This window comes from Schistocerca serialis, chromosome 6, assembly GCF_023864345.2.
Source record: "Schistocerca serialis cubense isolate TAMUIC-IGC-003099 chromosome 6, iqSchSeri2.2, whole genome shotgun sequence".
Classification (NCBI taxonomy): Eukaryota; Metazoa; Arthropoda; class Insecta; order Orthoptera; family Acrididae; genus Schistocerca; species Schistocerca serialis.
In genome coordinates, this window is record NC_064643.1 from 52,491,615 (window position 1) to 52,508,887 (window position 17,273).

At 41.9% G+C, this 17,273-nt stretch overlaps 1 protein-coding gene and 1 pseudogene across 1 annotated transcript in view; one reads left to right on the top strand and one right to left on the bottom strand.

The window, feature by feature from the left end:
• Window positions 1-17,273, bottom strand: part of LOC126484237 (dipeptidase 1-like) — a 210,082-nt gene that overhangs the window by 80,404 nt on the left and 112,405 nt on the right. The window contains exon 6 of the mRNA XM_050107651.1: window positions 956-1,025. Within this exon, the coding sequence (XP_049963608.1) occupies window positions 956-1,025 (70 nt within the window). The remainder of the gene's footprint in view (window positions 1-955; window positions 1,026-17,273) is intronic.
• Window positions 13,102-13,219, top strand: LOC126485697 (5S ribosomal RNA; annotated as a pseudogene).

Consider the following 17,273-nt stretch of genomic DNA (forward strand, 5'->3'; position numbering starts at 1 on the left):
TACGTTACTGGAACTTGATGTAATTAATGGGGGAGTAGTTTATGAGGACTGGGAAACAGACAAAGGTTACTACTCTATTAGGACTGCTCGAATGAGGACGTCACTGCTTTACCACGGGGGGCGTTCAGTAAGTAATGCAACACGTTCTTTTTATGAAAGCTGGTTTGTTTTATTCAGGGTTCCAATACACCATATTATTTCCCACCCTTTTGGCTACAAAACCCTTTTTCCAACATAATCTCCATCCAATGCAATGGCCTTACACAACCTTACTGGACGGCCTGTATGTCCACAGGGTAGCACTTTATTATTAGACATCGAATCCAACGTCTTTCTGCGTCAATTTCCTTTCCGTCACCCAAGCGCAGCTTCCTGTGGAGTGCATGCTTCATTGGGCCAAACAGATGGGAGTTGGAAGGTGCAAGATCTGGGCTGTAGGGTGGATGCGGAAGGTGTATCCCAACTGGTAGACGAGAGTGCCAGCCAGCACTACTAATAGAGACGTCCATTTGGGCAGCGGGGTGGTGTCGGACACGTTTGCGCCACCTTGCCGTCATGATGGCACGCGTCTCTCCCAGCGACCCACCGTGGTTTTGTCTCTACAGACACTGTAAAGCGCCAATAAATGACTGCGATGCTCTGTTTTCCATCAAAAGGAACTCAGTGGTAGCTCTTTGCTTGGAATTCACATTTGTTACAGACAGAAGCCATTCTGAAGGTCACGTACGGCGCCGCCATCTATCGACTTCATGAAGCTGTAGGGGCTGGGGCGGGAATATTCCACGATGTCCCGCAACGAATTGCGAATTTTTTAAACCGAAGTCGGCCAAGAATAAAAAAGTGTTGCATTAGTTGTTGAATGCCCCTCGTGTTAGTGATACAAAGACTGGACTACTTTGCTAGTACTGGTAAAGGGAGTGTCCTAGTAGACATAACGACTGTCAGTGATACAGACCTTGCCGAACTTAGTGAGGCCCTTGTTTTCTGAGCGCTGTCCTGGGTTATCTACCAGCGAGCAGTCTGCCCTGGAACAGAGGCGAGTCACCTAAAGCTGTACTCACGACAGAGGAAAGGAACAGTAACAGTAACGCATCAGAAACAGGTAGCTACATGTACAGAGAAACAGAGGAGTTCAAATAGGTTTCACCATTTTCATTGCATCTTCTGAACACTGTATGAAAGTATTAATCTGGCTAATATAAATATACAGGGTTACTCAAAATGATGTTAACACTCAAATGGTTCCCACGCCCGGGTTCCCGGGTTCGATTCCCGGCGGGGTCAGGAATTTTCTCTGCCTCGTGATGACTGGGTGTTGTGTGATGTCCTTAGGTTAGTTAGGTTTAAGTAGTTCTAAGTTCTAGAGGACTGATGACCATAGATGTTAAGTCCCATAGTGCTCAGAGCCATTTGAACCAACTCAAATGGTAGAAACAATTTATTAACTTTACGTCGAATGTTTCAAATGATATGCTGCAAGTGCGAACTCAACCTATCAAGTCCGTACAGGCATTTGATTGGGAATGGATGGTATCTCATCCCGTATACAGTCCTTTAGGTCACTGATGGCGCGAACTATTCTGGTGTAAACGCGTTGCTGTGACATGACCCGTAAGCAGGATCACATGGTGTTAAGTCAAGAGATTGTGGAGACCAGGACAATGGTTCGTGACAACCAGTCCATCGCATGGAAACGTCGCAACGAGATAGACCCTAACAATACGGAGCTAGTGCAGAGCGCTCTCTTCGGATTTCCACTGGTAGCTCGTCAAAAAAGTAGGGTCCAGTGACTCCAGCGGCGATCACAGCGCACTAACAGACACTTTGGGGGAATCGTGTTCATGTTCCGAATGAGTCGTGGGTGATGATGATATGTCGGTTCACAAAACCACTTGTGTGAATAATGGCTTCATTGCTGAATGCCATTACATTGAGAATATCTAGCAGGATATTCGTAATTTCAGCTAAAGTTTGACAGATCTCCACCCACCTACATTTCTGCGCCAATGTTAAACCTTGGGCAATTTGGATGTGATAGGTCTCATCCGAAGCTCGTGTTTCAATATGCACCACACTGGTTTTTTTTTAAGAATTCCTGTTTCCAAACGGCATCGCACGTTTGATTTCGAAAGACTCTGCAACACGGCTTCATGTACAACAGCGATGTTTTTTGTTCGCATCGTCCTGATGTTGGACGTCCTGCATTGCTTCGATAGTTGTTAGCTGCCGATTCAGTATCGACAGACTTCTTGTATATACGGTACACTGTTAAACGGCTGGGTGGCTCACCTGGAAATCGGTATCTAAACTTTTCACGCACAAGAGTCGGCGAACCATACACTTCCATCAGGCCTGCTGCAAATCATCGTTGCTCCAGTGTCAATCGTTCAGCCATAGTGTCATCTAAAAACAGAGTAGTCTGAAGACGTTACAACGATCAGCTGTGCAACAGCTAAAAATATAATATATGCTGCGTTACATTTCAATAAATTATTTCAGCGCTCCACGTGTTATGTCCGTTTCAAACACATTGACTAACCCTCTAATATCATTTATTGTAACGGTCTTATGCACGCACGTGGCCTTAGTAATTGATCTAGATCTAGCCAAACTGAGCCACTGAAGGCAGTGTGGCTGGTCGACGGCAGTGTGCTGGCTGGGTGTTGGCAGGCGGCAGTCGACAGGGGTGTACAAAGTCTCGCTCCACCCTGCCTGCCGCTGTCTCCGCAGCGATCATTAAAGCTGCTCAGCCTGCCTCTGCCACAACGGAGGCACGGGAGGGCGTGTATAGCTACAGCAGGCCAGCTCTGGTTTTCGCAAGCCTGGCGAGCTTCGCGGGACCCGTCCAGTCTGCTCCATCTGTGAAGAGGTTGCGCTGTCAATCCTACGTGAGTACTGAATAGCCAGGTGTATGTTTGCTTAGGTAGTTCCATTACAGTCCATTTATTATAATAGTGGGAGCAACAAAATGAAAAGAACCAAATATAAAGGAGATTGAGGATAAATTAAGAACTGGGAGGAAACGGAGCCCAGGTGCAGCATGGAAAGTTGTCGTTAGCACATGATATTAAGAAGAAAAGCACCAAAAACTGTAATGTTCTTGCAAGTACAGTAATTCCCTACTCCTCAAGAAAATGAGATTATTTATTGATTAGACTTCGATAAATAACCATTAAATAAATACTTCGAGGTTATTGCAGTAGACGGAAGAGATAAATGCTACCCTACTCTAAACAAAATATCAAAGTCATTCCACTCTCAAACAGCATGTGAGGAAAATGAACAGTGTGTAACTCATTACATATCTCACTGTTCTGTGTGCAATCCACGTTTCACCCATATACATTCTGAGTCAAAAAATAAAATAAAAATAACAAATAAAAAGAAATAGAGTAGAATGAGAAAAACTAGTGATTTGTTCAACAGGGTGAGATTCACTAATTGAGAAAGTCAGTAACACGTCGTCCCAACTCTGGTCCTTATGCAGGCAGATATTCGGCTTGTTCTTCATTGTAGGATGTCCTCCTGACGGATATCGTGCCAAGTCGTATCAAATTGGTGCGTTAGATCGTTAAAATTTCGATCTGGTTTGAGGGACCTGCCCATAGTGCTCCAAACACTCTCGTTTTGGGAGCGACCTGGAGGCCTCGCTGGCAGTGGTTGGCTCTGGCGAGCACAAAGCCGAGCTGCAGGAACCCCCGCCATGTGCGGCGGGCATTCTCTTGCCGAAACGTACAGTCTGTATAAGCAAGAGTGTGGCCGTCATTACACAAAGATAGTAAAATTATCGCCTTAGTTCTTTCACAGCTCAATAGAGGGAACCTTTGTCCTTCGTGCAATATCCATAAAGCATTAGTTTACTTTGAAATCTTGACTGAAGTACATGTTAAGGTGTCACGAGTGCAGCTTACGCGTCGCGTTCTGAGGCTGCGTTCCGCTGTAGCCACCCCAAAGATCCCAAAACGAGTCGCGCCGCGGCCTCTAAATATACGGGGAAATCAAAGTCATTTTTATCAAAGTGGGTAACATGAAATAAATTCCAGAATGAGATTTTCACTCTGCAGCGGAGTATGCGCTGATATGAAACTTCTTGGCAGATTAAAACTGTGTGCCGGATCGAGACTCGAACTCGGAACCTTTGCCTTTCGCGGGCAAGTACTCTACCACTGAGCCACCCAAGCACGACTCACGCATCGTCCTCACAGCTTTACTTCTGCCAGTATCTCGCCTCCTACCTTCCAAACTTAACAGAAGCTCTCCTGGCAGTTTTATCTGCCAGGAAGTTTCATATCAGGGAACACTCCGCTGCAGAGCGACTATCTCATTCTGGAAACATCCCCCAGGCTGTGGCTAAGCCATGTCTCCGCAATATCCTTTCTTTCAGGAGTGCTAGTTCTGCAAGGTTCGCAGGAGAGCTTCTGTAAAGTTTGGAAGGTAGGAGACGAGGTACTGGCAGAAGTAAAGCTGTGAGGACGGGGCGTGAGTCGTGCTTCGGTAGCTCAGTGGTAGAGTACTTGCCAGCGAAAGGCAAAGGTTCCGAGTTCGAGTCTCGGTCCGGAACACAGTTTTAATCTGCCAGGCAGTTTCGTGCAATAAATTGGTTGAAAACGTGGATGACTTTGCAGTTGGCTGCACTCGTGTCTCTTGTTGTGTATCTCACTCAAAAATTCCGAGTAAACTAATGCTTTATGGCCATTACATGGAAAAGATTCTCTCCTTTGGGCTCAAGAATTCAGAGTAAACTAATGGCCATCACATGAAGGAAAAAGATTCTCTCTACTGGGTGGTGAAAATACAAAGGCGATATCTTTTACCACGTGTGTGTAACGCCGAGCACAGTCTTACTTAACAGACCGTAAGTCCGGAATCGCTTGCCATAACGGGCAACAAAATGGGGCGAAGGATATCGCCGACGTTCCGCAATGCCGTAAGGGTGCCACAAATGATAAGCAAAGGGGTCCTGCTATAAAATAAAATGGAACCCCCGACAATCGCTCCTGGTTATGGACTGATTGGTAGACAATAATCAGGTTGGTATGGCACCACTGGCAGGCCCGTCTCCACACACGTCTCATAGATCGTACAGATCTCTTCAGTGGTGAGTCCCGATGGCCAGGGAAGACGTGACTGAGGCTGTGTCACACAGCGTTGGCATATTAACAATACTATTGGCTGCCTTATGACCCCACAACCAGTAGTTATGGTCTGGGGTGACGTTTCATTTTACTGCAGGACGCCCTTGGTTGTCGTCCAGAGCATCCTGACAGCACAGCGGTGCGTCGATGACACTGTACTGTACGCCCCATTTTGTTGCCTCTTGTGGCAGGCAGTCCATCGTGTGCCCACATTTCAACTACATAATACCCACCAGCACACAGCGAAAGTTTCTACTGCTTCCTTCGTGCTTGCAAAATCCTGCCTTGGCCAGCAGGGCCGCTGGATTTCTCCCCAGTTGTGAACCTTTGGAGGATCAGGAGCAGAGCCCTGCAACCATCTTAGGATTTTGACGATCTAGCACGCCAACTGGACAGAATTTGGCACGATATTCCTCAGGAGGAAATCCAACAACTGTATCAATCAATGCTAAGCCGAATAACTGCTTGCGTAAGAGCCAGAGATGCACCGATACGTTCGAGGGTCGGTCAAAAAGTAATGCCTCCCATTTTTTTTCTACTTAAAGAAATTAAGTTAAGTGAAAAATTTGAATTTGGCGCCATTCCTCAAACCTTCTTCTGCAATCCACTGCAGTAGTAACTTTCTGTGTCAACAGGTGGCAGCACAGCAGAAGTTTGTAAGATGGCCGACATCGATGTTCGTTTGAGACAGCGTTGTGTGATTGAATTCTTGAATGCAGAAGGTGAAACGCCCATACGCATTCATGAAAGACTGAAGAAGGTGTATGGTGTTGTGACAGTGGATGTCAGCACTGTTAGATGATGGGTTCGTCGTTGTAAGGAAGCTGAAGGGCAAACACCGTTGACTGACGAAAAGCGGAGCGGCAGGCCGGTGAGTGCAGTGACTCCACACAACATTCAGCAAGTTGATGACATCATTCGTGGTGACCGTCGGGTGACTGCAGATGAAGTGTGTCGCATTATTTCTCTTAGTAAAGGCAGTGTGATCACGATTATTAAACAATTGGGGTACTCAAAAGTTTGTGCACGGTGGGTTCCAAGAATGTTAACCGATCAGAATAAAGAGGCAAGGAAAACAATAGCCTCCCAACACTTGCAGCGCTTCCGTTTGGAGGGAGATGAGTTTCTGAAAAAAATTGTGACCGGGGACGAAACATGGGTGCATTTTTTTGAACCCGAATCAAAGAGGCAGTCAATGGAGTGGCGTCACACAAGCTCGCCGAGGAAGAAAAAATTCAAAACTGTGCGATCGGCAGGGAAAGTTATGGCAACAGTTTTCTGGGATACAGAGGGTGTGATTCTGGTTGACTTTTTGGAGCAGGGATGCACAATAAATTCTGTTCAATACGTCACAACCCTCAACAAACTTAAAGCACGTCTTCAGCGAGTTCGCCCAACAAAATCAATGGCAGATGTTCTTCTTTTGCATGACAATGCAAGACCACACACCAGTCGTCACACCTCTGACGAGATTGTCAAAATTGGATGGGAAGTTTTGCCTCATCCCCCATACTGCCCTGACCTGGCACCATCAGACTTCCATCTGTTCGGGCCACTAAAAGAAGCTCATCGTGGGATTCATTTTGAAGATGAGGAGGCCGTCAAAACATCCGTGCGTCAATGGCTTAGGAAGCAGAGCTGTGATTTTTACCGTGCTGGGATACATGCCCTTGTTCAAAGATGGACCAAAACTGTAGAGATGGGCGGAGATTACATTGAAAAATGGCAAAATGATCCTCAATGTTGTGGTTTTCAACCTATGTAATTGCATTTAAATTTCCTGACAATTAAACGTAGAAAAAAAAATAGGAGGCATTACTTTTTGACTGACCCTCGCGTTATTGACTTGCTCAGTTTGTGAAGCTTTTCTCTTGAATAAATCATCCAATTTCTCTGAAACAGTGATCGTTTGCTTGTGTGTACATGCACTTCACATCTACCGATTTCCGCCCCATTTGTATAATTCTCTCGCGGTGCGTCGTTTTCTTTCTCTAAGATTGTATATCCCACAGATCCCTGCAGATGGCGTGTGGTGCACGGTACTGATTTTAGTGGCGATCCTACCTCTATGCATGCGCATACTGTGCTGTAGAATGTGTGTGTGTGTGTGTAGGGATATTAGTGTAAGCGATGTTCGAAATAATAGTGTTGCATCTTGATCGAATTTGGGTTACAGTTTGTGATTCACTCAGCAGACAGAACTAATATTAATGTCTGCTAATATGTGTCTGCTTATTTTCCATCATATAGTTCATGCAGACTGTACATAACTGAGCGTGTGGTAAATTCGTGCAAGTAAGCTGTGTAGTCAGTAGCAAAAGGAGGGGCCTATGTGCTGCTCCCCAGTTGTTGCTGGGCTCATCTGGTTGGCTGGTTCAGCGAAAAACGCGACCTCTCGTGATAGCAGCGTATCGTAACTCGTAGTTAGGATCACAAGAGACAGCTTCTGCCAGCGACGTGTTCAATGTTACTCGTCTCCTCTCCGAGACGTCACGGGCTGGCGGCTGCAGCGCTCGGTGTGATTGTTTTGTAGTGGAAGTCGTCGTAACTGACCCATTCCTACCGTATACCATTACTGCACACGATGTGACAGTGCGGCTGAACAGAACAAACAGCCGTAGTAATTGCGACTAGCGGCTGTCACTATAATCAGTCCGCCCCTTTAGCTGATTGGTCAGTGCGTGCGACTGCAATGCAGCACGTCTGGGTTAGATTCCCGGTCGGATTGGCTATTTTCTCCTCACGAGGACTCGCTGTTGTACTGCCCTCTTCATCATTTCGTCAGCATCGACACGCAACTCGCCCAGTTGGCGTCAACAGGAAACACTCGCAACTCGGCGGCCAAACTTCCCAGTGTGGGGTCCTACCTAGCCAACAGCGCTATACGATCATTTAATTTCATTTTTTTTTTCAGTATAATTTGCAGCGATGTCCTGCAGTGGAACAGTACATACGGTGTCGGTGTGCTGCCACGGCCTCCACCGGCGGGTGGCAGAGTGCGCGAGGTGCTGACTGCACTGCGAGGCGGCGCCGCCCGGTGTGGCGCTGCCGATGCGCGTGGCGGCACTTCGTGGTACGGTGTTTGCGCACATAAAGACGTCGCAATTACCCTTATTCTATTCCAACAGTGGTGGCATCCGTCAAACATTAACCACAAGTATCGATAGTGCTTTTAATATTATCTGATATCAGCTCACGTTCCTCACATTTTTAAAACAATTTCTGCTTCATCGTTGGTAAGTGAGTAGTCGGATGATCTTGAAAAGCAGGTGAAACTAGGTATGCAAAAGCGTAACGAGTCTAGTTTCTTACCTATATAACGTCATAGTGTGTGGGTCATTGTTCTTAACAGATCTAAGTACTAGGTCAAGTATTAATTTCCTACACGACTGTAAGATGAGGACTGTTTAAATGTGTAATTTCTTTATTGTGTTATTATCAAACTTTTAAAGTCACATACCGTCAGTCTCAAAAAGTGGGTATTTTAAAAAATCAGCAAATATGTGAGAAATAGCCCCAAAGCTGTACACAGCAATGCGAGATGAGGCGGTCACACAAACACAACGCGACTGAGGGATCCATCAGGTGGTCAATAAACCAAGGGAATTTGGGCGTTGTCTGGCGGTAGGGAAAATCATTATGACTGGGTAATAACTAATGGTAACAACCAAAATTGTTGTAACAGTAACATGACAAGTCATTAACAAAGATGATAGGAGATAAGGAGGCTAAGGCAAGTGGATGACTTGCATAAAACAGTGGACCCCTTGCCTCGGGATGAGTGGGCATAGAGGGCGGGGGAGGAAGGGCGACGTTGCCCTTCAAGTTATGTCCCGTAGCTGCTAGGTCACTCATCCTATGTCCCTGCTCGTACGGGAAACAGTAGGCCCGTTGATGAGGAAATCCCATCGATCCATTACTCGCTTACTGTCATTACTATCAGGAGCTCTCTGACTAGAAAACTGGTTCAATGACACAGGCATGCCATCAGCATGATGACGATCAGTCGGCACTCCCGCATTCATTCCCATTTTTTCCACATTTGAAGTAATAGTGGGACAAAATCCATCCCTGAACTCCACGTGGATGCAGTTTATGACAGGTGTCTAGTACCGTCCTTACCTCGTAGCTGTGTCCGTGGCAACTAAAGTGACTGCCTGGGCCTTGCAGAAAGTCCACTTCAGACAGATATACTGTTTCTCATCCGTTATATTAATCGATTGTAGCCGACAGTTCTCGCTAAAATTATTCTGAAGCTCGTCAAAAATCACTGCCTCTGTCTGACATCAGCAAGACGAAGTGGGACAGCTCCTCCTTGCCCTGTGTCCCCTTGCGTTACACCTTGGCAGACGCGTCTTTACTCTTATCGTGATCACCTGGCAGACCTCAGATACAAATTGTAGTAGTCCACCCGAGTTGTCACATGCTTCATCACATGCTGTGCCAGTTTGCACTCTGGCTGGAAGCAGTTACTAACTAAGATTATGCGTTCCCACCATCCACACCAGAAATTACCACCTTTTGAAAAGCATCACTAGAGTGGCGGGCACCCAGTGTGCCAGCGTAAACAGCTTTCTTTCTGCCATCCGTCTGAGTCCCGAGGGATCCAACGGCTCAGAGGTTTGCACCACCACAAAGTCATGCAACCACCTCATCCATTCCCAGTCCTATCAATGAACTAACAATTGGCTTCTAGTAACTGGTACCTGTTACACGAGAATATTTCAGAGTAAATGCTAGCCACTAGTTTTTAACTGCATAATCACCATCATTGTTACAGGACACTAACGTTTTCATGGCAGTGAGCGCCAGTTAACCGCATTCCAAAGCAGATGTTTCTGACTCTTCCCGAAGATTACAGGGAATGAGACAGAGAGAGTTGATGAATAGGTATGGTCTCCTGGTAGGAAATGTAAAATGGAAATGAGTCACGTCCAGATCCAATGGCTACAAGTAGCACATAGGGCCCGTTTACTCGAGAAACACATCACCATTCTCTTTTGCGTATGGTACACTCTGTCATACTTCAGACTGCTACAGTTTGGAACTATTGAATTTCTAAATATTTTTTTGCCTTTAGAGTAATGTTGGTAGGCGACTCAATTAGGCATCGGACAAGCTGTTTTACTTACTGCAGCTGTTGCTCCTTTTAAAAAAGAAAGCGTAACAAATTTTCCAAATCTGCTTTCAACAACCTTTCAGCTCTCAGATTCTTTGAGGGAAACTGTTCATAAGCGAGACAACGTATCATGAATGCACCTCCAGTTAATTAATACCACTCTCTTTCTTCTCTTAAAGGATGAATACTCCACGCACTGCTTAATGTGACCTATTTTTCTCTCCATGCAATTTACCATTGGGCTAGTGAATTAACTGTTATAAGCTAAAAGTGCATAAGTGCGTGCCAGTCTTGACGACAAAGGTCCTATGTAGGGATGTGCTACTAGCATTTTTAGTACAGAGGAGTAACAGAAACCAAAATTTTTATGTTTATGCGATACCCTGTGTACATATTTTAGTTCACAGAATTGGACTGCCTTGCATTTTAGTCAGGAATGAAATATAAATATTTGCGTAAAGTAGATGCTAGGAAGGAATAATTTTTTAATCAAAAACAAGGAAGAACACGAAAATACAAACATGCCTAGAAGAATTACCACATTTCTGACAATGAATAACAAAATACTTCTAAAAATTTGTGCAAGTCAAAAAAATTGGAATTTCTAGGATATTTTACAGAATACAAAGAAACAGTTGATTTTCATTCACTGATTATTCGTTGCTTTTATCATATAAAAACATTAAGAGATACTAAAATGACTAAAACTGAAATGATGTCTTCCGTTTGAAATTTTTCGTTGCTCTCATTTCATAAAGAGCCCACAAAATGGAAAATAAAGCCAATAGAAAATAAACATGCCCATGTACATTTAGATATTATCTCTAACATATTACATCAGATGCATACGTTTTTGTATTTTAGTGATTTGACACACAAGAAGATAAAAAAGCCAGTTGTTTGCAATTACTGTTTCTGCTTATAAATTTTATGTACATTTAAAATTTTCATTTCCAGAAAAGAATGATCATTAAATTTTGCATTTATAAAAAATTTAAGAAGCTGTGTAAGTTCATATCTGGACGACATTAGACTATAGGTAGCTGGCTAAATTGTAATTGGAGTCTTTGTGAAAAGCTTCATAAGTATTCACAGGTCTGGAACATATATTTCATGTAAGGATGACAAAAAAGTCTTACAAATCAAAGTATACAGAAAATTCTGTCTCTTTCCCCAGTTGTGAATGAAGGAAGAATAATAGTGAAGACCGTAATAACCATACACTCCTACCAGCTCAGAGAATAGACACATACTCAATGTGGACATGAATAAGGATGTCAGTTTGTGAAAATTAATAGAAATATAAAGATTTGGAAATGTATTGAATTAACTGAGATTGAGTATTATGTAAAAGCAGGAGTCATGCATAACTGAAAACAGCTACCAACACAAGATGCCAACACAAATAAGTAATTTTCAATACATTTTACTTGGGATAATAGATTTTGCATAATATCTGATTACTCACTTCAGTAGCTTAAGAACTATCAACAAAAGTTTGTAAATAAAACAATAACCAAACAGAAGTAGTACAGGAATTCTAAGGTATCAAAATATAGACTAATTTAAAATATCATCCTCAATATTATTGCTTTTAAGGCACATGATAATGATGGGTATTATAAAAAAGCTATTATTATGAGAATTTTATGATATTATTGATTAATATTATTGATTTACCACACGGCTATAATTCAAATAATCCTAATTATTAGGTAACTGCAATTTGTAAGTCATTAACAATATAGTTTCTGTTACATCGTATGGACTGAATAGTCAAGCAGAATAACTCAAAGAACATATAAATTTTTATGTTACAGACAGGATTGTTAGTGGGGCTCAGTGTTTTGATTATTCTAATTAAACAGACACATTATAAAGATAATTTTATACTCCTTTTTATTTAGTTGTATGTCTAATTAACCAATATTTTCCTTTATGAGTTTTAAAATCTGAGCTAAATCATCCAAAGTATAAATTTTAAAATTTGCTCAAAATTATCTTGGTGGATATACAATAAATTGTATTTATTGTGTACTTAGCAAGCACGATATTAAAACTACTGTCAGTTATTAAATATTACACTGAAATATCATACTTTCCTCTTCTGATTAGTGGGGCACATACTTCAAAAAGAACAGTTGATTATGTGAATTCTGTTATGAGTACAATTATTTCATGAAAGATATTATTGTCATCATCAGTTCAATACAAAGGAAGAGTAATAGTAAGATTTGACATCCTGTCAGCAGAATTGTAGTGAGGATCGAATCATAATGTTGTCCATTAGGCAACAATACCATATTTGCACATTACAAACAGGAAATCTTTATGTAAAACAATAAAAGATTATAGAACTAATTAGCTGCAAAAGAATTTTAATTTTGTCTTTCTGAATAAAATTTCAGTTCTTCAGCAATTACATTACCTTACTCAGAAAATAGAACTGATGATATTATCTTCAAATTCAATTTGTAGTGTAGGCATGCATTTTACAGAATGCATGATACACATAAGACAGATTAATATATGAAGGATGTCATGTGATTGTTGCACAGAGCAAGAGTGCAGCAATATGTCAAGAATATTTCACATTCTGATTAGACTATTTGTTACAACTAACAAGTTAAAATTATTAAAATAAATTTGTTGCTCATATTTTGTTGACAGGATTGTTGACAATAATAATAATACTTTTTGAATCAGCTAAATTCCTAAAACAGTTAGGTATTACACAGAATGTCATTCAGGCGTGCAAAGAAAAACTGTAGAATTGACAATTAGAGATAATAGCACTGAATGCTAGCAATACAATTAAAACATTTTGACTGTCCATATTTATTTCCAGCCAACAGCCTTGCCCCAGTGGTAACACCGGATCCCGTCAGATGACCGAAGTTAAGCGCTGCTGGGCTGGGCTAGCACTTTGATGGGTGACCATCTGGTCTGCCGAGCGCTGTTGGCAAGTGTGGTGCACTCAGCCCTTGTGAGGCAAACTGAGGAGCTACTTGATTGAAAAGTAGCGGCTCTAGTCTTAGAAACTGACATTCGGCTGGGAGAACGGTGTGCTGACCACAAACCTGTCCATATCTGCATACAGTGATGCCTATGGGTTGAGGATGACATGGCGGCCGACTGTACCTTTCGGCCTTCATAGCCTCTTCAGGGGGAGTAGTTATAATGAAACATAATTAATATTTAGAATTTATAAGTGTAGAGTGTTGTTCAATACAAAATACAGGATTTGTCCTTGAGGTTGCTTTTATTTTAAATGTTTCAAATGCGTTGTTACCAGGCGCTCTTCTGTCGCCTGTTCACATCTCCAGAGCGGCAAATTATGTATTTATCTTTTCCTGTGTTTTACTATTAGCATATTTATTAAATTTCGTGTGTTTTTCTGTTTAAGAGGTTTAATCTCGTTTTAATATGTAAATAACTTGTTAGCTTCTCAAACCTGTTCCTGAGTTAATTATTCGATGAATTCTTATAGCCTCTTACCAGTACATTCTGTAAGTAGACATTTTTACAACACCTCGCAGAATGTATATCCCAAGCTACATTTCTGTTTCACAAACATTTGAATCCAAAGAGGCCCAAGTCTTCTGTTTACACTAAAGGTTAGATCTATCGACGAGGTTGAGGATGATCCCATCAACACACATTGCTCTGAAATATTGTAAAGGTGTCAGTTTACCTTCTGAAACATCAGAGGAAATTGTATTATGTACTCGCTTTTTTATGTCCTTCATTCTCATTCTCCACTGAAGCTCGCAGCGCGTCTCTCATTGACTTTTCTGAGCCGAATAATGTGCTACATGGATTGAAACATCCAGTAAACCCCTTGAAGCCAACGGAACATCATCTACAACATTTCATCAAGCGATTATTATCAATCTTGCCAAAGATGCAATACGTATGTTTGGCGACTAGTTTCGAACCTGCTGGTTCATTCTCAAGCCTGACATACTGAGGCTGCACTAAAAGTGCTTTATTTTAGTAAAAAACATCAAAATGACAGCACATGCTTTAAAAATGATCACAGATGACTGTTACACTCAACATGTGTGCGCTTAGCAAGCCAGAAAAAATCTCAACATTGCCTCGACTGTCCAGAATGTCAAACATATTGAGAGTCAACTATTTAATTTACACATTCAACAAATATTTATTAGTGCTTCCATTACCTTCATATAATGTTTTAAAGTCTGCTGCATGTACTGGACCCTAGACACAATGTAACAATTCATTTGTCAATGCATTGTAGCCTGATGCTCTCTGTTTTGTCGAACTCATGGTAGCCGAATTAATTATAATGAACTTTGGAAAGTCTGGCAGCGTTGTTTATGATCTTTGGACTGATAGCTTGGTCTTGAGGAACAGTTAAATATGACAATGCCAAATAGTATCACTGGGCTGGAGAGGATTAAGGCATCTGCCTCCAATGGTGGGACATTAGGAGGGTGGCAAGTTTCATATCTAAGGTTCTGTCTCATTTTGTAGTTTACTTCATGAGCTATTGTTGCTAGCATGAATAGGAAGTGTGCATGATGTGTGCAGACGCAGGAGGCGCTGGCCACAGTTTGCAAACAGCTGAATGCGTTTCTGGCTATGGTTGGCCCCCATGACGCTGCTGTCTCCGAGTGTAGTAGTGGCAGAGAATCTGGTCCGTCATGTGGGATGCCCTAGGTGTCACTTGTTTCGCCCATGGGTTCTGCTACTGAGGCACATCCTAGTTTATTCGACAGTGTGGATCCACTCTCACAGCAGGGTGGGAGCTGGGTAGTAATGCATTCGTGTTGTTCGAGGCAGAGTGCCAATGTGGAGGTTGGCCATCTGGCCTCGACTATTCACCCTGTAAATGATCAGGGGGCCATTCCTTCAGCAGGGCCTGAACAGGCACACGTGGGCAGGGGTTACCTAGTTATTGAGAGCTCCATCATTAGGCACATTATGGAGCCCTTTCGGATGATAGCATTCAGGGTTGGAAAGAAACTTAGTGTGCACTGGGTATGTACGCCAGTGGACCCTATCTGAGATGTGGAAGCGATCTTGCCTGCGGCTATCGAGCGTGAAGGGTGCAATCATCTGCAAGTTGTGGCTCATGGTGGTACCAAAGACTCCTGTCTCATGGGGTCTGAGGCCATCCTCAGTTCGTACAGATGACTGGCGGTGGTGATGAAGACTGCTGGCATTATGCTCAGTGTACAAGCACTGCATTATTATTCATGTGTCCTATTTCTGAGGATATACTGTTATTACAACATTTTCAAAACCAAATAAAGTTTGCATGAATGACTACAAATATTGAATTGAGTTTGAATTTGTGGGGTTTTATGATTTGTTAGATTTGTTTTTGTTGTGCCCTCCATTGCAAATGTAATTACTTCCTTCGACTCTTTTCGGTGTGATTGAGTGTATTATGTGGTACTTTTAGTTAACTATAGTACAACAAGTATGTGAAACTCTAAAATAATCTTTTCTTTCACTTCTGTTGCTTAGTACTGTCAGTTTGATGTATTCTTATATTCTGTTCCTTTCAAGAACCATAACAATTCCATTAATTTCAGTTAAGCCCCACATTTCTCATTCCTCAATAATTTTTCATTAAATTTTCTTTCTGGTACCAGAGAAATTTCTGTATGTTTATTGTATCCAAAAGACTGATAATGAAAATAAATGGAAAAGTTACAAGATCATGGTAAGCTTATATTCTATAATAAAAATAACCTCTTATACAACATTTCAAAAAATTACATTTTTAGCGATATTCCATACAATCAATTGAAAATGTTTAAAATGTTCGCTATTGTTTATAAAACCTGATTCATTTCTATAGAATCTCAGTAAACTATTAATGTACATATGGCTCTGTGAACATTCTTTCTTCATGTTAATCAATAATTTCATGTCAAAGACAAGATATAGCCATGCACAGAGAAATTTAGCTATACAGATGGTTCAAAGCATATATTCAAGTCATATATTCAGTATGCAATGTAACACCTTCATAATTTTTTTTTCTTTGTTGCTAAGGGGTTTTAAGTTGTAAATGAAGGTGACAAAAAGGACTGAAATAACTTATTATTGCCCCAGTTCATAGCTGCTGAGGTTAACTTTTGTACTGAATCCCCTACCTACAATATTTTTCATTTTGTCATTTTCATGCGGTTTTTTTTTGCAAGAGGACTCGTGAGTAATATTCTCCCTCTGCGAAGCACAAAGCACACAGATGCCTCAGTTGCTGGCTAACTGGAAATCTGATGACTAAAACTGCTGATGCTTATGGAATAAGCTCGTAATAGGGAGCAGTGATCAGACAACATTATGCCATGAATGAGTGCTGGATTTCCTGTTGTACCAGCCATTATGCAATTCTGAATCAGACAGATGATGTGGTATCTGTTACGCACAAAACTCAGGCACGTCAGATCATTCACTCTTATTTGCCCATGAGCTCACGATTTCTTTTTCATTCTCAAGTATCGTCCCTAACTGCCCCAGCTTGGCCTGCCACAGCTGCTGCCACTATAGTGAGGCGGGGAGCTCTACACAACATCCACAGCAGTATGTCAGTAGCCTTATCATTCTTGCAATGTCAAATAACTCTCTGTAATGTTTCATCCTATTCTGAAATAGCTCCTCAGCCCTTCACGACCAAGCAGTCTGTCACATTTCTCTATGATCTTGTTGCAGCAAATGTAACAACCATTCTCATCCAATGAGTGACTTGAATCTCAACTATCTCTCTAACCACTTCAAGAATGAAGTTCCATTTCCATCCCATGGACTATATAGACCTATACATTTGCTTTTACACCTTAATGTCTGATAACTAAAAGTCATCTACAATACCTAACATTCCTAGTAATATTACTACTATGAAAAAAGATCAGTCCAAGTGAGAGCAATTCTTTTGCTGCCGACTGAGCTTTATCATGAACCTTGTGATACTGAAGGTACTTAACATCACTTAATGTTTTGTCTAGAAGTGATACCTTTCGTTGCACTGCATGAGACTA